General features: G+C 41.3%; 1 protein-coding gene across 3 annotated transcripts in view; it reads left to right on the plus strand.

Moving 5' to 3' along the window:
• Positions 1-23462, plus strand: part of ITPR2 (inositol 1,4,5-trisphosphate receptor type 2) — a 268243-nt gene that overhangs the window by 223947 nt on the left and 20834 nt on the right. For all 3 annotated transcript variants that reach the window (XM_055712925.1, XM_055712926.1, XM_055712927.1), the window contains 8 exons: positions 743-868; positions 3719-3894; positions 5208-5372; positions 7517-7712; positions 9798-9890; positions 14675-14802; positions 16609-16774; positions 18048-18208. In XM_055712925.1, coding sequence (XP_055568900.1) covers positions 743-868; positions 3719-3894; positions 5208-5372; positions 7517-7712; positions 9798-9890; positions 14675-14802; positions 16609-16774; positions 18048-18208 — 1211 coding nt within the window. The remainder of the gene's footprint in view (positions 1-742; positions 869-3718; positions 3895-5207; positions 5373-7516; positions 7713-9797; positions 9891-14674; positions 14803-16608; positions 16775-18047; positions 18209-23462) is intronic.

The raw sequence follows: 23462 nt of genomic DNA on the forward strand, positions 1-23462 counted from the left end.
GCCCTATTTCCCATTTTAGTCTTTTCTAACTAGGTTATAGGTTCTTTGGGGTATAGACTGTTTCTGTGTGTTTATTCAGCACTTCACATATGGAGATCATGGCTCCATTTGAGTCCTTCTAAGCACAAGTAGCGAGCTGTTTGTCAGCAGGTAACCTTGGACATCTGAGGATTATGAAGGACCTAGACAGCTTTCATACAACCAAATTCCACTCAGACCACATTTTACATGCTCCCCAGAGAAGATCAAGATGTGTTAGTTTGACAGAGGTAGGGAAAATAGTGCAGTTCTGAAACCTTGCCTATTCCATCATTCTTTGAATAATGTCATCAGTGTACTTGCTCCAAACGGGTCATCTGGATGACCTATTCTGAGTCTCCTGGCTGACTGGCATGCAGAGTGCTAAAGTGTATTTGTTTGCTTGATTTTATTTCTCCATGCACAGAGGCTACAGTTTCAGAGGCAGGTGAACAGCCTCCTTCACAAAAGAGCCATTCCTAAAATCTTAGCAGAGGCAAAACTCTCATATGTAATAAACTATATTGGGATCTTTGGATTAAAAGCTCTGCTTGAAACTATGTTTTATGTTAAACTTGTATTTAATATTTGTTTATTTTGGTTAATTTTAAAGATCTGCGTATTTTCTTCATTAATCTGTGTTTTTTAATTCCCTTGAGGCCGTTACTGATAGAGTTCCTGCCTGCTTTCATTTCATTGATTGCTGTTGTTCTCCCTTTTCTAGATAATCCACCCCTGTTTTGGTTCTCCAGACACATCTCTCTCTGGGGGAGCATTTCCTTCAACCTTGCTGTATTCATCAATTTAGCAGTTGCTCTGTTCTACCCCTTTGGAGATGATGGAGATGAAGGCAAGTAGAGTTTGGTTTTATTTTTCCTTTTACTTTTAGAAGCTTTCAATTGTAAGGTAAAGGTTATATAAAACTGCATCTTCAGGTATGCTTCTGTGTGCAGAAGCTATTTAGTATCTTCTGAGTAGGTACAGATGTTCTCTGAAACATGGTAGTTGATCTTCTGTGCCTGACATGGCCCATTCAATATGAAGTAAAATGGACAGAACATAGCTGCTAAGCTGAAGATTATCTAGATGATCTGAACTAATTCTCCTTATTTATTTATTTTTTTATATTGCCATATTGCAGTGTACTACTGCACACATTTAGTTACAGCTTCTGAGCTGAAAAAGGACGGAGATTCCTTAGAACTGACCAAATCGAATGACTTGCAGGTCTTGAAAACATACAGAATAGAATGATTTGAAAACTAGCTTGTTGGCTTTTGACTGTTTTGTTTATTGGGATAAAAGGACGTAACTACTGCAGAGGATAAACGCATTATATAAAAATATGCTTACAACCTATGATTCTGTCTCTGCTTTATCACATGTCACAGGAAATATAGCAAATAATAAATTTCATTAAATAAATGCAGCAGACTAGCAGGAGGCCTCTTTGGATCCAAAACAAGCTTAATTGGGATAAAGGAGACTAAGTAGTTCAGAATACTGGTAATGGGAGTAGAGGCATTCACCTCTGGGTCTTTGATTCATGTCCAGTCCAGTCAGTAATGTGACTGAAAGTCACCTCTGTCTGATGGCATGTGAACTGGGCTGGTGGAAGCAGTCCAGCTTCTAGTAGATACATGTGCTTTTCACAAACACCAGAATTGGCACCAGCAAACATTCCTGTTGGCTGGCTAAACAGAAAGGCAGCAGATTAAAATATATTGGCATGGAGACCACGTTGCCCTTTCACCCTGCAGGGTGGTCTCTGCAGGTCACAGCACAGGCATGTCCGCAGCCTTGTGTAGCAAAGTTTGCAGGGCTGTGCTGTGTGAAAGGGAAGCGTTTGTACTTAGTGCTTTCCTGTTTGTAAACTGAGGAGTCGCTCAGAGTGCACACACATTACAGCCCCATGCAGGATGAGCGGAGAAATGAGGAGTTAATAATAAACCTTTTAAGCTACTAGATTTTAGCTGATCTATACTCATGGAAATCCTCTGGTCTGCAATCAGTAGGTATTAATACGTATTTTGAACTGCAGCTTTATATCGTATTAGTTTAAGTGGCCCCAGTAATCCAGTGATTTCAGTGATGGCGTATTTCAGGATTCCAGCTTCTAGTGCTTGTAAAAGCAAAAGCGGTTCCTGAGCAATAAACAGTGGTGTGGCCAAATGGAATGAGCAGGTCATGAGGCAGCCTTCTCACTCCCAGCCTCCCCCTCCACTAAAACCTGATCTAACAGGTTTTAGTGTCTGGAGTTTGTCTCCCACTTTTTCCCTTCACCTTGCCTAATTCCACCTATACTCATGTCGGAGGTGCCTGGGCTGATCTAATCATCCCCAAAATGCTGACTTTTTAGTAGATACCTGCACTTCTTACATGATATGACGTAAGCACAATTGCGCTCCAGATGAGGACTCCTTGCCTCCAGCGTGTGTGCCTGCACGTTACTGGTGTGGGACCTGCGAAGTGAAGTTGTTTGACGTTTGGCAGGGAAGAAGGAAAAATGATTTGTTAAAGAACCACTGAGTGCTTTGGCCTTACCTTTCAGATGCACTTGGAAGTTATTTGTTAGGATCCATTAAAAGTTCCAAATCTTGTTGGCAAAGAAACTATCTGCCAGAGCCACCCTTGAACCTCCTGCCAAGGGTATAAACACTCTTGAACTTTGGAAAAGTTTGGATGCCATCTGAATGTTGAGGCTAGGGCCTCACCTCATTGTGTTCTAATCCCACTGATGCTGCTCAGCTGTGTATCTGTTGCCAAAGAGATTGCATGATTCCTATTGTGAGTCCAGCTAAATTTTCTGTTCCCTTCTCCCCCATCACTGACCTCTTAGTTCATCTGATAACAATAGAAGTCAGTGTACAAGTGTGACAGCGCCCCGAGATCTGAATGTGCTTTTTATATCCCAGCAACGTGGTGTGTTTCCAGGGCTTTAAGCAGAGGAGAGAGGGAAAACAGGGGCATCGCTCAAAACTCAGGGAGAGCCTGGAGCCAGCATCTTGCAGAGCAGCAAAGAGACTGACTCTGAAGGCAGCGGCTCACACGCCTGCAGGACCTCAGAAGACCCAGGACCTACTGCCTCCCTAGGAGCAAGGCACAGCCATTCAGCTGCTCTCGGCAATGCAGATGCTGCCTGTGTCTGCCCAGGTCCCCGTGGCTGCCTGCTGATGCGGCAAGTGCCTTGCTCCCGTGCAGAGGCGGAGGCTCCCGCTGAACGCCCGCAGCATTCAGGGGAAAGCTGCTTTTCTAAAACCGGGGCGCTTTGGTGCTGTTGGGGATTGAAACGTGACGCTGCAGTGCAGTGCCACTTGCTGTGCCGCCCCGAGGACCGGCTATTTCTGTAGCTGAGCAATCATGGAATTAGACCGGAGGAGCCCTAATGATCCCTGCAGAAGGGAGCTGATTAGTAGCTTGCTCCAGGAGAAGGGTAAACTGTTTCATCTCTGAGCACTCCTTCGATTGTAATGGAAATTTCATTAGCTGCTCTTATTAATATACCTGTGCAAAAATCAACAATACTATGATAATAGCTCTTGCTGCAACTAAGGCAAGTTGTGGTCAGCAATTGTGATGCATAAATCATGCTTTTTATTAGCTGTATTGGCAAAGGAATTGATCTTTTGGATCTATTTCTTGGTGAAAAATGGAGTCTCCAAAGATGCTGTTCTCACATCTCCCTTTCTCCTCTATACAGGCACGCTCTCGCCGTTGTTTTCAGTCCTCCTTTGGATAGCAGTGGCATTCTGTACAGCAATGCTGTTTTTCATCTCCAAGCCTGTTGGTATTCGACCCTTTTTGGTGTCTGTTATTCTCAGGTCTATATATACTATAGGGCTTGGTCCTACCTTGATACTTCTTGGTGCTGCTAATGTAAGTACTTCAAAAGCAAGCAGGATTTCCCTTTCAGCAGAAGCAGAGATACTAAGGGTCTCCTATTAAAAAAAGCCCTTGATTAGAGCTGTGCAAAGAACTTGTTTTTCTGGTTCACTGGTTAAGCCAAAAAAATAAATCATTTCCAGTCATCCCGAAATGGCAGTATCAGCAAATTGGGAAGCTAAGAAAAAAGCTGGTTTGGGTTTGTGCATATGCAAATATTTTAAAAATAAAAACAATATGAAATTTAAAGAAATATTGCTGAATAAGGTCAATCAAATTTACAGTTTCTAATGCTAAAAGAATAATTTTCTCTACAAATATGCTCAGCAATATTGGCATAAATTTTTGAGATGTTTTTGTGAGCCTAAATATGTTTTTGAGAAGAAAAACATTTACAAAATGAAAAATTCTGTCAGCCCTTTGCCAGATCTTTTAACTTAGACATGAATCTGTTTGCATGCTTACTGAGCTTGGTAAGATACACAGTCATGCTCACAAGTCATCTATTTAGATTTCTGCCTGACTGCTACAGCTCTAATTCGCCTTAGCACAGAGTATTGGGCTATCTGCCACCATTTCTGTGAGAATTTCAGATTCTTAAAACTACTCAGAGGTACAGCAAAGGTAAAGGCAAGTAAGCAGCACGTGCCCGTGTCAAATTTGTGAAAGAAAAAAAACATGTTCGGTCCTCATTGCTTGTCCTGGACTACCAAACAGATGAGGTTAGCCCCTTTTGTATTTACTTCTACACCGCTGTTCACGTGCAGGCAAAGCTCAGGAGTGGAGAATCTGATGCTGTTGCTTGAATGCTATACTTCACAAATGCCCCCCAGTATTACTTTTTTAGGGACTTTATATTTAAAACATGATCTGAAGAAAACAGTAGGTCTCACACACACCCCACACACTTTCTGTTGTGTTACTAGTGTTCTCTTGGTAATAGCATGCCTTTAGCTGCTCTTACGTAATCTCGGGTCTAAACTCAGAATCATTAAGAGTTCACTCCCCAGTTATTCTTTTAATGCCTCATGACATTAATCCTGCCCTACTTGCTCACTGATGTTATAGAAATAAATCACGATGTAACAAGGCACAATGCAGTGTTAGAGAGGGTGATGTGCTTCCACTTACTGTCATAGGCTCATTCCGAGTTTACCTTGGGAGCTGGATTTCTCTCCTCTCACTCCAGCTGTCTAAAACTGTGTGTTTAGTCAAAGCAACCTATCTAGATTTTTTGCATGCTGCAGTAATGCAAAGAAGAAATAAAGGATTTTTCTGATGGAATAAACCTTTGTTACCCCCCACAGCTTTGCAACAAAATAGTGTTTCTGGTGAGCTTTGTTGGGAACCGTGGAACTTTTACCCGTGGCTACAGAGCAGTCATCATGGACATGGCTTTTCTCTATCACGTAGCATATGTCCTGGTCTGCATGCTGGGCCTCTGCGTGCATGAATTCTTCTATAGTTTCCTGGTAAGTATGTGCTTCTGTGGAGGGGAAGACTTTGCAAAAATAGAAAATACCGTTACCCGTGCAGCTGTCTTCAATTTCTTCCTGACAATCAAGCCAAATCATGTATTTTTAGCATACCGTTGTGCTGCTGCCCCTTAAGAGCTGCTGTTTTCATTAGAACGTGTTTCTATTAGGACTTATTTTATCTGCTTTAGAGTTAAAAATTCACCCCTTTCTTTTCAGACAGTGATCATACAGCCCACTCCTTTCTCCCACCTTTCCCCAGCATACATATATTCTGTGTCTGTTGTTCATGTGTCTTGTGTCAGTCATAATCTCTTTGGGACAGGAGTTGTCCACTGGTGTGTGCATCATACCTAGACCAAAGGATCCCATTCCTCAGTTCATCTTGCAGCCCTGATAAAATAAATAAATAAATAAATTTCTTGGGAAACAGGGATGGCATGCCTCTGGTGTAGCAGGAAGATTCATCACTTTAAGTGTATCCCACTTCATTTTCTTTTGTTGCCATTACCCAGATGGAATGCCTTTTTATAATATGATACAGGTGCAATGAAAATGAATCATACAAAATTTTGCTAAACTCAGCTAACTGCTCCCTTCATGCTGAATAGCAGTAAAAGGTGTTTCACTGCTCTTGTTTTCTAATCCTTTTGCTTTATACTGGAATGTGTGAAACTTGTAGGGAGGCTGACTAAATTGTGGTCATGGGTTCACTTTCCTGTTTTACTTTTCTCAGCTTCCTGAATAGTGGTGAACTCCCAGCATTTCACAGAGGTGTGTTAAGCACACTAAAATTTTCAGGGGTTCAGTCCTTACTCTGGTAGAGCTCCTGTTGAAGTCAGGTTTTCCAGATCTTGACGTTGAAGTCAGCTTCAAAGTTCAGGCAGATTTCAAAGGAGCCAAGATTTTGTGGCTGGACCCTTTTCAAATGGATGTAACTCTCCTGCTTAAAAAATGCACAGCAGATTATCTGTTACTCCTTCAGCGAGTAAGGTGATCCCTACCTTAAAATACTTTCCAAAGTGACAAGTAGTTTAAGAAACATTTTACGTACTTACTGTTTTTTCAGTGACTGCTATTGACCAGTGTCCATGATTCATGGATGTTATAATTGTCCATGTTCCCAGGTTCCTTCCAGGTGTTCACTTTCTAGTGGATATATTCTAAACGCTAATATTTGATCCTCATTTTAAGCTCTGTCATGTATGGAATGAGTGATAACTGTCTTCCCTCTATTACTAGTCCTTTCACAAGGGTGTGGATTTCAGATCTTGTGAATTGTGGCTAATACCTTCTTCTGTGGACCATTTTGATAAATCATAGCGTGTCACTTTATATCTGTAATCTGAGTGTTTTGAAGTGGAAATACATGCATTATAGATAAGGTCCAAAGCACTATAGAAACATCAATAGAATTGTAAGAGAAAAAAAGCTATAGTTTCTTGTAAAGCTCTTATCACATTTAATTGCTATTTTAGGCCTTTGACATTTAAATCACAATTATCTTAATGTATACTTTTTAAAAAAAAAGTTAAATAACAGGAAAGCATATAGTGCAGAGTAAAGAAGAGTAGAAGTTTCTAGTTTTATACAAACAGTGCAATGAATTTAACTTTGTTCTAAAAAGACATGGCTCTAATCCTTGTACATGTGAGTGACTTTTAAATGATGCCATGAGCTCCGAGAAACAGTTTACAGATATGTAATTACGTGCAGGAGTGCTTTTTTGAGTTGCAGCTCATGCATGTTTATCAGATGGGAGATAACATGAAAAATTACTTTGTAGATATAGATCCATAGTATGAAGACACTGTTTTTTAATTTTAATCTAGCCTGGTTTTGAACATGGGGAAACAATGGATATTGTTGGTAACTGTTATCCATGTCTGGATCAGGCTCATATATACCTCATGACTTTGGATTTTACTGTAATTGATCTTAAAATTTGAAGTCCTGTTTTGGATTTTCTCCTATAAGCATGCCCAGCTCCCACTGAAATTAATGTTAATTGTGTGTTTATGAAGCTGAGAATTTAGAACATGGCTAGATGTATGTTTCAGTAGTTCAGATTGTTTTCCTATGTAGCATCTATATATTGCTTCATTTATATTCATTTTGCCTCTACTCTGTGCTTTTCCCAGCTGTTTGATCTGGTGTACCGAGAAGAGACATTGCTAAATGTGATAAAAAGTGTTACCCGGAATGGTCGTTCCATTATCCTGACTGCAGTGCTAGCACTCATCCTAGTTTATCTCTTCTCTATCATTGGGTTCCTCTTCTTGAAAGATGACTTTATCATGGAGGTTGACAGGTTGAAAATCAGGACCCCTGTTGCAGGTATTGTTTTTTATATTAAAATTTGCTTCCAACGTACACCTTTTCTGTCTGCCTAACCTAGCTTTCATCTGAGGAAATTAAATTTCTTTATTTGCATCTGTGAGAGAAGAACTGATTCCATATACCTTAGAACTCAAGCAAGTCTCTGAGTAAAATTTAATGTGTATAGGATTGTGTTAGACTAGGCTTACCTGTTGAACTACAAAAGTCTAACACTGAAATTTAATTTTTTATGTCTTCTTTTCAAACTCATGCCAATATAAAAAAACCCAAAAATCTCTATTTCCTAAGTATTTGGAAGAGCAACTCAAAGTGCATTCTATGGGTTCTGAACTCACCTTCAAAGCAGCTCATAGTATTTTCTGTGTACTATATGAGGCATGGGACCTTAACATGTTCTGCAGGTTTATTCATTTGATTATTTTTTAAACTTCATCCAACAGAAATTATTACAGATCCCATCTTCTACTAATGGGAGGTTTCCTGAAGCATCTTTTAAATTCAGTGTGTATTTCATGAACTTCACCAATAGTGTGTAATCCTGACTTCATTAAAATCATTAGGAGTTTTTTAACCAGTTTTCAAAAGGCCAGGACTTCACCTTAAGGGAATGGGAGATTTTACCAGTGTGAATGGAGAGTTACAAACTTGCTTTGCTGGAAAAAAGCCAGGTCTGGTCTGTTGAGATCTTTGTATACACTGCCAACCACCCTGCTGGGAGCATGGGCAGAGAAGTAACTCTGCGTAGAAACACCTGAGAATAGCTTGTGACTAAATTCCTAGAGGCATGATTTTCCCAAATACTGAGCTCTTCAGACCTGTACACAAGCACACAACAAATAGTGGAAACCATCCTGGACTGTGTGCAGTCCACATTTGCCAGGCTTGTCCTAAATTTGTTATTTCAGGATCTGAAGCACACAAACAAGGCAAAGATCATTCAGGACTCGTAAGCATGGTGTACTTATGTAGCTGTTTTGATACCATATGAAAAAAAACAAAGGAACCTAAAGGATTTCTTTAACACACCTTTCTTTTTTGCCATTGATCATCTTAAAAGGGCTAAGTTGGCTTATATTTGACTTACCATTCATTTTTGGGACAGAACTTACAATGTGAAATTTCACTTTGAAAGGTAATTGTGACCATCTTAGAAGAATGGATGTGAGGCTACACGCAGCGCTGGTCTGGTCCAGTGCAGTAGTTCCTGTGTGTTTGTGTTTCTTCTTTTGGGTTCTTGGCACGTTTTTGCAGTGTGGGTTATTTCTTGCTGGCTTTAAGCATTGCCATTCCTGATCAAAAACTCATCAAGAAAATACACTGTAGTGATGGAACATTGTGCATGCCAACCAAGTGCTTTAGATTTTTGCTTTATAAAGTAGCACAAAGAGAAAGCCAGAGTGGATGTTTCCTGTGTTACACAGATTGTCTTAGACTGTTACTTTTGTTGTATGATTTTGCATTCATTTTCTTCTCCTTAAATCTTTTTGTATCTCTGATTCGAAATGCAGAAAATTGTTGAAGATGCACAAGATAAAATTGGTTTGATAAAATCAAGCTGATGTACACATTTACCCACTTTGGGAATGTTAAATTAGTGTTTTACACAAACCCATAGATATTTACAAGTGAGTACCAAACTGTTATAATACTTGAAAACTCTTAAATATTCTACATTCAGGATAACTGAACATCAGCATGGTGTCCTTCTTGTCAGCTTTTGTGAATAATTTATCTAATGGTTTTAAAACTGACTTTATTTTCATATCTGACAGTTGTTTCTTGCTTTGAATATATTTTGTTCTAACCAGAAGTAGCAGCATTTGATGTAGAGTCATTAATTTCAGGAGATGAAATGGGTATAACTGTGATATACAGTAAATATAAAACTGTGTTTTTGTTCCTTATGATTGCTTTGAGCTGTTGAGGCAGACTGTTTGAGGAAAGAGGAATTGGTGGTATAATTTGTTCTGCTTTTTCTTCTCAACTTTCCAACTCAATGACTCGCTTCTAGAAAATAATGATTTAAAACTTAGTAGCGATGAAGTTATCTGTCTTTTTGTCAATATCCTGCTTTTTCCACAGGTATTGGTGAGGTCCCCACTACAACCCTCACATCAATGATGGGAGCCTGTGCAAAAGAAAACTGTTCCACAAGCATCCCAATTATTAACCCAGGTTGGTATAAAAGTCCCCCCAAACTGGTGATCAGTTAGAGCGGAGGGATTTGCGTGTTACTATTGCAGAGACTTTTGCTAGTGTGAGAAGTGATGACCATTGTTGTAAGTGCTCAACTTCTGCAAGGCTTGGAGCTTAGTTGGCAACTTGCCTTTAATACGAGTGCTTCCCACGCCTGATTTCCAATTGCACTGACATTCATTTTGTTATTAAAAGAGCTTGCTGAATCATTATGCTTGAACATACAGGTTGCTTCTTTCCAGCTGACTTTCCTGAGAGAAAAAGCTTGCTGCTTATCTGCAGCGTTGTCACCTGCACACAATGAGCCACTATTACATCCATTGCGGGCCACATAAGTTGATTTTAATGGCATAGCATACATCAGCAAGATTTTGTGTATACTTTTTACATGCATCTAGGCCAAGGTTGTAGTGTAGCCAGAAGACCTAAGAGCCCAAATCCAGAATCAAATTACTATGTCTTAATGAGTTACTGTGTTTCAGCTAAGCACAGGCAGCAGTCCACCTGTGCATTCTTAGCTTGTGGCAAATGCAAGGAAATGCAGTGGCAAGCCTTTCTTGTTATAGGTAAGTTGTGTTGCTTCATGCTTGTAACAAGTGAAGAGCTTAATTGCTCTGGTTCAGCAGATGAGTCCACCTGGTTGTACTTTGATACCTGCATTATGAATCTGACCTGTATGTCAGGAGGACCCTGTCAACTCTAAATGTACTCAGTGAAAATACAAGGTCTGACCAGTGTGTCCTGCTGGGGCAGTTACCAGACACCAGATATTGGGCAGGAAAGAATTTTTCTTCGATCGAGCTGGCAGAGTGCTTTGTCCTCTTCTGTAGTTTGAGGCTACAGGGTCACTTGTGAGTTTTGTTGGCCAAACGTGGTGCTAGACAGGGACCTTTGGTGGTGGTGCTACCCTGTCTGTCCTACTCTCTTGCTGTGGCACAGTCTAGTTGTGGTGGTTGGTCTTTCACTACAGATGTTGGGTTTGTTTTAGTGTGTTGTGGCCTTTGCAGCGTGGGTGTGTGCACAGTGGATGGTCCACAGGCTTAAAGTATTTATTGCCACAGTTGCCTGTGGTTGCTGGCAGCTGAAACTGGGGACATAAGTGGTCCCTTCCTATCCTGTGTTCTAGTATAACACTGTTTCGTAAGCTTTATTCTTCTACTACAGATTTTGGAGTTTTTAGGATCAAAGGCTTCAGGGAGAGGGTGATAAAAGTAGGCTTTTTCTCCCCAGCTGCTGTGTAAACAGGCCTCATAAACAACATGGGAAGCTGTCTGACTAGATAGAGAAAACAGTCTAAGAGCTATTGGCAAAGCTGCTGCATTCAGAGAGTAATCAGTCAGTCAAAAGAGACACAGTGTGGCTTTTGCCAAGCTCTTTAAATGGTACAAATCTCACATTCCTTATTCTTTGGATACTGTTCCTTTAATATTAAACAATAATGAAAGGGGGCTATACAAAGCACCTAAGTGCACTGTCACTTAATCTTGCTGAAGTTCTATTTATCCAGTAACATAAAAATACCCAACATTCAGCAAGAACAGTTTTGTTCATCTTAGCCAGTGAATCACCTGTCAAAAAGTATTGCTCTATCTTCTGTCTTCTCCTGGGACAGATCTCCCTTCTGGCAGAAGTGTGAGTGCAGTGGAAGGCAAAGACCTGAGATGTGGGGAGATTCGCATTGTAGCAGCATGGAGAAGCCCACAGCTGTCTGTAGGAAATATAAAATGTTTTCAATGGCATCTCAAGTCCAGAGTGGAGGCATAAGTACATTGCTTTTCAGATCAGGTCACTGCTGATCATTTGTTCTGATAAGACTCTGCTTCTTCCTTAAGTTTCACTGGTGGAGTGTGTGCTCAGTCGTTGCTCATGCTGGTGAGGGAGTTAGCGGGGAGCCAGTCTGCTCTGCTCAGAGTATCCCGTCTGCAGCCTGCTTCCCCACTGCTGCACTGAGCTGTCGGCATAAAAATACTTTGTCTCATCTCCCTCAGTCTCCCAGTCTTCACTCCAAAGGCATTTCCATATCACTTAAGTCTGCCTTGTGAAGCCCCTAATCACTCCAAGGAACTTCACATCTTATAGTACGTGGCTCTCTGTGCTCTGTATCCCATAAAGACCTGTGCTAGAAAGGTGCACAGATATCTGTCTGTAAAAGGGGATATTTTCAAAGACTCATTCGTTCCACTCCCAGGCCTGGTACTGCTTGGTGCAAGTTCAGCTAGATCCCCGTGGGCACTCGTGTGTCTCACCTGCCAGTGCTTGTGTTGGAGCTCAGGCCTAGAAGCCAGGTAGCTGTGGACCATCAGATGAGGATTTTGGGAGGAAATCTTCCTGTCATCCCACCTGCTGCCCTGTGATTCACATTGTGGGTTCGTCTTAGTGCTTAACCTGCTTTACTTTTGAATTAAACTTAATCAGAAGACAACCCACCTAACGCTGTCTAGCTGCTCCTGGCCGCTCACCAGACAGGAGCTGGTTGCAAGTGAAAACCCCTGAACCTCAGTAAGTGTCGATACTGGGTAATGACAGTATCATACAGCAACCATTCACTCTACAGATCCGCTTTTGTTAACATGGGCATAGTCTCTGTCGAAAGGGGACAAGTCTGGGTTATGAGTGCTGCTGAGCACCACGGCAAACCGGCTAAGGCAGAATGTGTGCCTGTAGGGTTACCTGGCTCCCAGGTTGAAGGTAGCTCTTGTTGCTCCGCATCTGGGAGTGGGAGTAGACATATGGATGTCTGTACACTCCCCACAGCATCCATTACTGCACTGGAAATTACTGCCAACTTTGGGCTGTCCACTGTCTGATTCTCTGACAGAGATCTTGCAGCCTGAGCTTGCTCTTCTGGGTCCAGTGTGGGTTGCTGAGTCTCTATTTTGCAAGACCATAGAATCATTTAGGTTGGAAAAGACCTCTGAGATCATCAAGTCCAACCGTTAACCCAGGACTGCCAAGTCAGCCGATGAGTGGTACCTTGTGTCTCTCTGAAACATGCTCTTGCTCTGAGCATGCATCTTGGCAGACATGGAGAGCTGTGAGTTAAGGTTTCTAGCAGATAACTCTTGTGTTGCAGCTTCCAGTTCTCGCTGTTCACCAGAACCTGACAACCTGCTGTTTCCAGCACCTGACCCTGGTCTTGCGAACAGTGAAAATCTTGCCCTATCATTATCTAAATGAAATAGAAGGTGTGGCTTGTATATAGGTTTTTCATTTACTTTATGGATGATCATCTTCTCAAGCACAGATATTAGCTCCAAAAAAATGACAGGTTAATATTTGGAAGAGGGAAATAAAGGCAGGATACAAAAGCAAAGGAGATTAGTTGGTATGACTAAGATCACCATACTAGTAAAAGCTTTCCAGACATGACAGTAAAAAAGAGGTCTATTCTTTCGATCCTTTCAGTTTCAATATTTAAATCTGGAGTTGCACTAGTGGTAGTAATGTCTGTAATGACCATATAGCTTAACAGGGAAGCCTGTCCTGATGCCTACTTTTGCTTTTCTTTTTGCTCAAAGTTCCTTAAATCAGGAGCACTTTCTCATTTAATCTGATTGCTTAGCAAAAGCAGTGGTGGCAAAAGCAGCAGATAGCAGCTCTGTTCTGCAAATACCAGTAGTGAGGCATACACCCATCCCATGGGAACCCACGTTTTAAATCCAAATTGCTTGTCTGTAATGTGAGTGCTTTCAGTCAATTGAGTTTATCAAAGTCTATCTCGGTGCCCCAGATGTGGTGTTTTGGGGCTGTTAAATATGCTGTTTCAGTTAACTATCGCAGCAGGATGTTGTTATTTATTAAACGATGTTACAATAAGTGCACGAAGCAAACCAAGTGAGAATCCCTGTCTTCACTGCTTAAGCAAATGTATCCCTAAAGAGAAAACAGGAAGGCAGGAGAAACGGCAGTCACAGTCCTGACCCTTCAGTGCAAGCCAGCAGGACGCAGGGAACAACTCAAGCAGGGCTCTTCAAAAGGAGGCTGTTGATGCAGCCGCAGCATGGGGGTGAGTGCGTGGTGGGAGGAATTCTGGCCAAGGCGGACAAAGTGCCCCAGGGACTGGTGTTCCAGCCCAGCTCCTCTGCACGTTCAAATATCTCCTGCACAATAGTACCCTCTGTGGCTCGGCCAAAAGCACGCAGCAGCTCTGCAGCAGACGTAAGAATAGAATCCAAGTTTTCAAGCTGAGGTCAGGGAGAGTCTTTCATTTAATGTATATTAGACCTGTGCTTGGGCACGTGTGCTAGTGGAAAGATCATGGACAGATTTTCTCATATAAAGTCAACCCCTCCTTAACGGTTTGAAATGCTAACATGACTTGGCTTGTACATGAGTAGGTAGAGGAATGATTTCACAGGAAGGCAATCCTTTTACAAATGTGCTTCTAATTCTGTGTTTGTATTGCTTCTGCTCTGTGTGTCAGCCGTGCACTTAGGAGGCATGCTGAAAAGCAGTCATACTGAAAGCAGTGGGAGTACTTGCAAGGAAAAGGGGTACTCCCATGAACAGAGGTGGTGGCTCTGGGTCAGAGTTACTGGTAGAACTGCTTGGGATTTTCTCTGTCTCTCTTCAAGCTAATGTGCCTAAGTATGTCACCGGGAGTGATGTGCAAATGTATAGGGTTGATCACTGAAATTCTAGCTGAAGAATATGAAAGGCAGATGTGTACGGCAGTTACTTTCTCTAATACAGAATGGTGGCTTGCTTTGGTGACTGATTTTTTGAATCTGTGGTTCCTAAAGCTGTGGCTTTCCTGTTTGCAGGTGAAGAGGAGGAGGATGGAATAGAAAGGACCTGTGACACCCTTCTCATGTGCATTGTGACCGTGTTAAACCAAGGTCTGCGGAATGGTGGTGGTGTGGGAGACGTGCTCAGAAAGCCTTCCAAAGATGTAAGTGTTTTGGCTGAGGAAATGCATTACTCCCTGTGCATCTCATGAATGCCAAAGTCAATTTTTGGAAGTTATAGACAGTATTTGTATCTAGTCTGCTCTGATGTCACACAGTTGATTTATCCCTGTAATTTTTACATCCCAGATGGAATATTTAATGGGAAGACCTCAGCTTGGTGTGATGATGATACTTGAAGAAAGGAACTCTAGGAATAGTTTACCCCTTCTGGAAAACTGGAGCATATTGTAACCTTCCAAGCACTGCTAAGAAGCACTGTGGGATTGTATCACTGTTCTATTACACTATGAATTCCAACTGAAAACTTGAAAGGGATTGATTGATGAGTGTATGTCAAGACCCTCCACTGTAGTACACAAAGTATATTTTTAGCTGAAGTTCAGCATGGCATCTATCCTGGAGTTGGTCCTATTGTTTACTTGTACTCAGCTAACATCGAAGTCAAAATACAATTTCATTTGTCATGGTACATGTCCTCTTCCAGAAGTTTCCTCCAAAATTCAATTCGTTTAAGGACTACTCAATATTTGAGTGGTATTATGCATTTATATTTAAGTTCAAAAGAACATCATAAATAAAAGCAATCTAGTAGGACTTTGCTTGGTGAGCCACACCATAACACAAGGATTACATTCACAAGTATGATCTCAGCATGGCTTGTCAGAGTCCAGCAACAAGTAACTCGGATCTGGATGGAAGAGCTCCTTGTGCTCTTCCTAGGTCCTGTCTCATGGACTGGGAGGTTCTACAGGGACCATAGCCCATTCCCATGAAGTCTGTAAACCCTTACAGATTTTGAAAACGACCCTTGCCACTTAGCAGTTATTTAATGCTAACTACATTAAAGCACTTTGCAAAGGGTAGCACTGTTATCCCAATGAATGTGTGGGAAGCTGAGAAAATCAGTGACTTCCAAGTCAATATAATAGTAAAGAAAAGGACTTGAGTTTTATGTTCCTCCTCCTTATGCCGATTGTCCTCTCCTGTTTGCCACAGAACAACTTTGCTATTTTAGAGGTGTCAGTGGGAGTCCAGTCCAGCCTTTGCAAGAACGGAAGTAGCTATGATGTAAAAACAAGAGTGTGATGTAGTGGGGAGTATGAGCACTACTTCATGTGTGTGTGCATGCACGTGTGTATATGTGTGCGTGTGTGTGCTTGTCGTGTTCCCAAAAGACACTTGCTTGGTCTGCCAACTCTGAGCCAGCTGACTGCCATGTGACTGTATTAGCACAGTGCTAAAACCAGTAACACGCCCTGCTTGGGCACAGAGTATAGTAGCCTGGCCTTGGCATCACACAAGCACGCTCCCCTGGTTTCTGGTTTTTCAGCATGAAAACTCAGCATCAGTCTGGAGTATTCCAAAAAGATGTACCGTAAGCATATCCTTGCATGCCACAAGGCAGTATTAAGAAGAGCTATCATTGTTCTCAGTGGGTACTAGAAACTGCATGTCCCTGTTTCTGTACTGGCAAGGTAATTATCATCAATTGAGCTCTACACTAATGCATCTACGCTGCTTCTGGTACACAAGCTCGTCTCTTCTTCATGCTGTGTGAAACAATGTAAAGGACAACAGGAGTCCCAGAGCAATAAGAGGGCATGAAGCCAAATCTTACTTGCTTAGTGGTATAGGTAGTCCTTCTTTGTATCTGTGAGTAGGGCTAGCAGAATCTGGCATATGAAAAGAGAGATGCGTAGCTTTGCTTGAGTTAATGTGAAAGTGTTGTTTAATATTTTAGAGGTGTGCTATTTTTGTATCTTATTGCAACCTTATTATTGTTTCAGGAGCCCTTGTTTGCTGCACGAGTTGTTTATGATCTTCTGTTTTACTTCATCGTCATAATTATTGTTCTAAACCTAATCTTTGGAGTCATCATTGATACGTTTGCTGATCTCAGGAGTGAAAAGCAGAAGAAGGAGGAAATACTAAAGACAACCTGTTTTGTCTGTGGTAGGTGTTACTGAGCTATTGAGACGTTTGATGGGGAAAGAAGTAAAATGAACTATTCTTCAATAAATAAAGTGTGGGCCTGAGGGGTGGTTATCTTCTACAAGGAAAGTCTGTAAAAATGTCAGAGTTTGGTTCCAAATTTATTCCCTCTCGGTAGGAAAAAGATGTGGTTTATGAGTCAAAAGCTAGCTTTGCTAAGAGGTGGCTTCACAGTCTCCACCCAGGATCTAAGGGAGAAGAGCTGTGTCTCACGCTCGCATCATCACCACTAATGGAGATGGTGCAGCTGCTGGCTTTATTTCACAAAGCGTGATGCAGATGAAAGTACAGCTTGCTATTTCACAGCACAGTGCATTCCAGAAGGGCAACAACGGCAAAATCCGCCTGTTTCAGAAGGTGATATGAAGCAGGGAACAAAGGAATTAAATGGAAATCATACCCACAAAATCCATGGATAAATGGCGCTTATTTTGAGGTGCACTCACAAAGAGGGGTGGACCTTCACTCCCCTAGGGGACTTCAGAAATACCTTCTTTTTTGTAGGCTGGGTGTTGTTTCCATGGTTGTACTGACAGGGATGAACATTGTGCGGAGCACAACAGCTTTAGTGTCTATGGAATGCTCCACAAGAAATCCAGGGAAGAAAGCTGTAACACGGAGGCAAACATTTGTGAATCCTGCCCTTCCTCACTGTGGTATTCTTTGGGGATTTGACCTGTTACAGGAAAAAAATTAAAATTTCTTATTACTACAGTTCTGTAAAGACTGTAACTACAAAGCTGCAGAGACTCACTCTCTCTGCTAGGTTTAAGCGCACAAACAGTCCCACTGCAGCTTAAGTGGGACTATTCATATGCTTGATGCTAAACGTGTGCATAAATCTTCGCAAGATCAGGACCTAGGCGGCACGCTGTGTGCTTACCAGTATACATTTAGAAAGAAGCGAAGCCAATGCTTGTAAAGCACTTTATAGCCCTCAGCATAGAAGGCACTGTAAAACTGTAACATATTTATTACATTGTTATTGTTATTAAGAGGAAATATCACAAAAGAGAATAAATGCTGCGCTGAAAGAATTCTGTCAGGAATGCCTTCTGGCCTTGGTATTTCTTGCCTGGCAGTTACTGTATGCAGTTATAGCTTTTAAATTAAGATCCTTGAAATTTATGATCCTTTAAATTAAGTTAGGTTCCTTTCTGTAACATATTTAACAGATTTGGGTATTTTTATGTTGAAGTTTATTTTTTTGCTTTATGCTCATGTCATTTTGCAGGATTGGAGAGAGACAAATTTGATAACAAGACCGTTTCATTTGAGGAACATATAAAGTCAGAACACAACATGTGGCATTATTTGTACTTCATAGTTCTTGTCAAAGTTAAAGATCCAACTGAATACACGGGCCCAGAGAGCTACGTGGCGCAAATGATTGTGGTAAGTCAATTTGGGCATATGCTTTATGCAACTGAGAGATGCTTCTTGCAGCTAAAGCAGAGAATATCTTTCTTTTTCCCTCTCTCTGAACAATAGGAGGCATCGATCTGTATTTTCAAAGATCCTTTCACACGTCTTAGTCTGCAACAAAGCCCAGTCTTAAACATAATGAAAAAGATGAAGGCACAGGCCACAGTCTCCAGTTTGGCATTCGTGCTCTCATGCTCTGTGGGTTCTGCTGCCTCATTAGCCAAACCAGGGGCAGAAGAGCATGCATCATAACATCTGCTGCTGCTCTGGCTTTGTCCAGTATCTCTGGGCTGCTGTCCAGAAAAAAACATCTCCTGCTGAATAGTGAAACACAGGGTCAGTGTTGAGGGCTAGTGCTTTTCTCCTATGACTGCTCTGAACAAGCTATTGAAAAGACCAAGAAGAGCTGCTGCAGGGTTTTGAAGAGCTACAGAAACTGCCTCGTGAATCAGTAGGAGTATGACTTGGATTCAGAGAGAGAAATTTGATGACATTGGGGCGGAGCAATGTTAGATTACATTTCCTTTCCAGCCTGCTACCAAAGGTTTGTTCTGGTGAAGACTGAGGGATGGTTTATCAAGGCTGCCTGGCTTGGGGCTTCATTTTTGTGGAATTCATCCTACCTGCTGGGATATTCTGGTGCAGCATTTTCTTCCTGTGGACTTCCTGGCAGGTATTGCACTGCTCAGGGCCTGTGCCAGGGTCTGTGGCTCCAGATCTGGCATATGTCTGAATCCCAGGAGGAGGGTGTAACCAAATGTGCATCAGGCCTTGCTGTCTATGCATTTCTGGAGCCACATTTCTTGTTGAGAGTATCTGCTCTGTTATCCCTCATCAGGCCTTTGATTATACGTGCTACCAACCTCACTAGTGAGATGCTAAGCGCCCTTTTAGGGCTCGGTTTGGTCAAGGGGAAGGTTCTCTTCCTTTAACTTCAGCTGTCTTCAAGTCAGGCACCTGCCTTGTCAGTGCAGAAAGCTGGGTTATTTATCCTGCCTTAAAACAGGTGTCTAGGATAGCTGGGGTGACTCACCCTGCCATCGCCTTTCTCACACTATCGAGAGACTCAATGATTAGTTTAGACAAGATTCCTAATTGGGAGCTGGCTTAAATTAGAGGAGATGACTCCTGACCACTGTGCAGGCTTATGCAGAGCTTACCTTGAAGATCTCGCAGTAGTGGAACAGCTCGTGTTCAGACAGGGGTGCATGCTTGTATGCTGCAATGAAGTGGAGCTTTTGTAAGTGCTATTACCACTGCGTGGGAAGGTGGTGTGGCAGGTGATGGGAATTCGGCACTCAGGTACAGCGGAACAGCCTATGTCCGTGGAAATTTTGAACCACCAATCTCATTGCCCAGGTCAGGGCACTTATACTGTTAGGCAGTAATGGATCTACACTTCTGCAGTATGATGGGTGAGACAGAAAAACGAAAACAAATGCTTGTAATCCTCTGTTCCATTACAAGAAATCATTCATAGTGGCAAGTTGTCCTCTTACATGTGAAAATATTTTAGTTTATCTCAGAAATGCACATTAATTTGTAGAATCAATGATGTCTCCAGAGTCTAGGGCTTTTCTCATTTGTCTGTTCCTTCTCCACTCGTCTTCCTCTCCCTGCAATGTTTGTATGATTTTAAACTTTGCGAGTATATATGTTAAGTATTAATGTTTAATTCCAAGGAATGCATTAATATTCATAGTAACTGTATTCATCCTGTGGCAGCAGTGGTTTGACTTTTCTGCTGTAATTCACTAATGTATGTTACGTTTGCATTAATGGTGAGAACTCCTGTTTGAGCATCTAAAATATTAACAGAAAAGGACCAAAACACATGTGGCCTCAAGAACTGAACTGATTTCTCAAAGCCACTGTTCATCTTTGGCAAAATGCTGGTGGTTTAAGTGGCCGGTAGTAATCCAGATTTGGGGATTATTAAAGCCTCTGAAGGAAGGCTTGGTTTTTTCCATGGGTATATATAACGTTAATGGTTGTTCTGGATGATGGAAGAGGTGCATATGGACCTGCAAGTGTAAAGCTTACAGGAAGAGGGAATGGAGGAGTTGGGGAGGTGGAAGTGAAACCAATGTTTGAACAAACTCCAGGTGGCTGGTGTGGGATTAGTAATTGTGTATTTGTGTAGTTTAAATTTCCCTTTCCTTAAGAAAGGAAAGAAAATTCTGACTGGAAGAGTGGAGTATTCCGGAAGTATGATATTCAACTGGAAGAAAGGATTTAGAGGTACAGCTTTGCTTAGGACCAAAAGAAGTGTCAAAGGAAAACACTCAGAAGTAGTTTTGCTGCTGTCAGCAGTATGAGCTGATGTAATGTACGTGTTTGGTGTGCTTCAAACACAGCATGATAGCAATGAAATTACATGACAAGCATGTGAGATGTACTACATTCCATGCAGAAAATAAGCTTGAGGTATGGATTTTGTCCTGAAGAAGCTGATTCAGACTTTGTGACGGACTGAAAGCTGAGGGACCATTCTTGTGGTGCTGGGAGAGGTGACCACGCCCCTGATAAGAAACCAGGTTCTGGTTAGCATCTGGCACAAGGGAGGCAGACTTCAAATTAACCTTTCACAAGGAAACTAGGGCTTGCCTGTGGAACTGACCCGTTGCTGAATGACACTCACTGGAGGTGTATGGGAATGTAACAAATATTTACAAAAATAGGGTGGTTGTAAGAACAGAGCAGTCTCAGGAGCTCTTTGAAGGGGACAAGGTGGAATGAGATTTTGTATTTCAGGTGATACAGAATATGGCTGAAACAAACTCCATGAATCATACTCCTGGAAAAGCTGTCTTGACCCTACTAGGTTTTATTATGATTAGGTATGTCTTTTATGGCTGCCTCTGTAGCTTTAGTGGATCAAACCTAAATTCTGTGTTTGCACAGCTGGATTACTTAGGGAGAATTTCTACCCGAATCCAATCTTCAAGGCTTAGCTCCATCTTTAAATACACGTAGGTCAAAATTTTGGAGTATGCCGCAGTAACTTCTTTAATGGAAAGTAGAGTTTAACTTCAAGTATCATTCTCACTACTCCTACAACTGTAGTTGGGACCCAATTATTATTTGTACTTGTCAGCTACTGCCTGGCAAAGTATTGCAAAAAGTAATATTGGAATCATTATCAGTATTCACTAAGCACAGGGAAAGCATCTGCAATTTCTTATACTCTCTTTTCTCCATTTCTCCTTCTCCAGAAAGACCATTGGGTCCTTCTCTATCAGGAACCAAAAATACGACTTTCTATATTATGGCTCAGGTTTTTTAATGCATCATTTGTCCAGCAAACGGTGAAGTAGCTGGTTTGAAGGCTTGCTAATAGCACAACTGTAAAAAAAACCCAGGAATATGATGGATTTCTTGTTTTGGCATATTATGGGAATATGTATGGGAAAGGATGGGTGCTAAAATGGATGGAATTATTTACACATCTAACTTCACTTTCCCAGTTTTCCAGTTCAAGAAGGGGAGAGAAACTTGTAGGTGATGTTGTACACACCCCTCACTCAAAAGCAATAGTTTTGCATGTTTCCAAGTTCACTTGTATTTCTGTTCCAGGGGTGGCTTGTTTTAAGGTGTTCCCATTATCTTGTATGTCTCTGGCCTCAAAGACCCTGGGGCAGAGGATTTCTTTTGCTTTCTTCCTCTGGACTGTGGACGTCAGCTGCAAGCTCTTCATGTTGCCTGTGATTTTGATTTTCCCAGCAGCTCTGTTACTTGCTTCAGTGCTTAGCATACTGCTCTGAGCAGTGACAAAAGTAATCAGTAGCTGTCCAGCTTTCATAAAGTAAGGTATTATTATTTTTTTCTTTTCAGAAAAAAGCACCAGGCATAAAATGTATTGTAAAACAACATACAGTTTATACACCTCTGGCTTTTCAGACAGTTACTTTATGGAGACATTGGTGGGAATAAAGCACTTCAGATCTTCCAATGATGCCCATTCTTCTTGCACACTATCTTACATCAGTTATCAGGTGAAATATTAATGAATATTAAATCAGAGCAGTAGGTTTTATTATTTTGTTTGTTATCCCGGCCTCCTTTATGAAGTCAGACAGGTATCACACAATATCCAAAAAGACAGAAACTTTGAAGAGCTGGCTACATGCTTTGCATTTGCACTGAGAACCCGCATGAATGATTCTCCTATTGAATTTTTATTCCTGCAGAAAAAAACTTCTTATCTAACCCATCTGACTAAAAATACCATCCCTAGCAAACCCAGGGAGATGCACATAGCTTGTATTACATCCATACAGCATGTTGAATGTTCCTTGGGTCCGTTTATCAGAGGAGACAGTTTAATGTGGTAACTGAAACAATGCAGGTTAACATCCAAATTTTTAGACTTCTTTTTTCAGAGGTGTAATTTGTACATGCAGATTTCACGTAAGCTTTGATAACTGTAAATAGATAAATGAGGGCAGTAACTCAGTTTTTAGCAGCAACACAGAGAGGTATGAATTAGCCTATGATTTGTGCTTCCATTCATTTACAAAAATAAAAGGCTATTGGCATAGTAATGAAATTAATTATTTTGCCCATTGGAAGAATGAAAGACTTTAACAAATGAAGCCCTAAAACTTGTGTTCTCGCATGCCCTGTCCGCAGTTCTTAGCAAGTTTCATAATGGATTTTACCAGCATTAGTGCTACCTGTCATAACTACATAATTACAGCACCTAATTATATTATTACTTATTTACTCTAATTATGTAATTGGATGTAATTGGTGCAATTACATAACTCCTCAATCAGCTGAAAACTGCTCTAAAACTAGCCAGTGTTCATAAGAGTAAAGGATACTGTCATGCGTTAGACCATCTCCTTAAAGCAAGGCAATCTTTGGTGGGAAATCAAAGGTTCTGTTCTTCTGCCATTGCGGTCATTGGGACCGTGACATTTATACTGTCGTAGTATCTTAAAAGTATTCCTTTCATCTTGTTTCGTTGGTAGATGTATGCCTCCTGAAAGGCAGATTCCTAATCTTAAGTTTAGTCTCTCTTCAGGCTACTCAGGATCCCAACACCTCCCCTGAAATGAACAGCAAAATTCCCATCAACATTGTAAGAATGAAGCAGAAGAAACAGGTTGAACATCACCAGCTGGAAACTCTGAACAGCGATCTTATCCAGTTCTTTTAAAGAGCACTTTTATGTCACAGCAATGACCTGTCATTGGTAATGTGACAAAATATGTTAACT

Source organism: Falco cherrug, chromosome 5 (assembly GCF_023634085.1).
Source record: "Falco cherrug isolate bFalChe1 chromosome 5, bFalChe1.pri, whole genome shotgun sequence".
In the NCBI taxonomy this organism is placed as follows: domain Eukaryota; kingdom Metazoa; phylum Chordata; class Aves; order Falconiformes; family Falconidae; genus Falco; species Falco cherrug.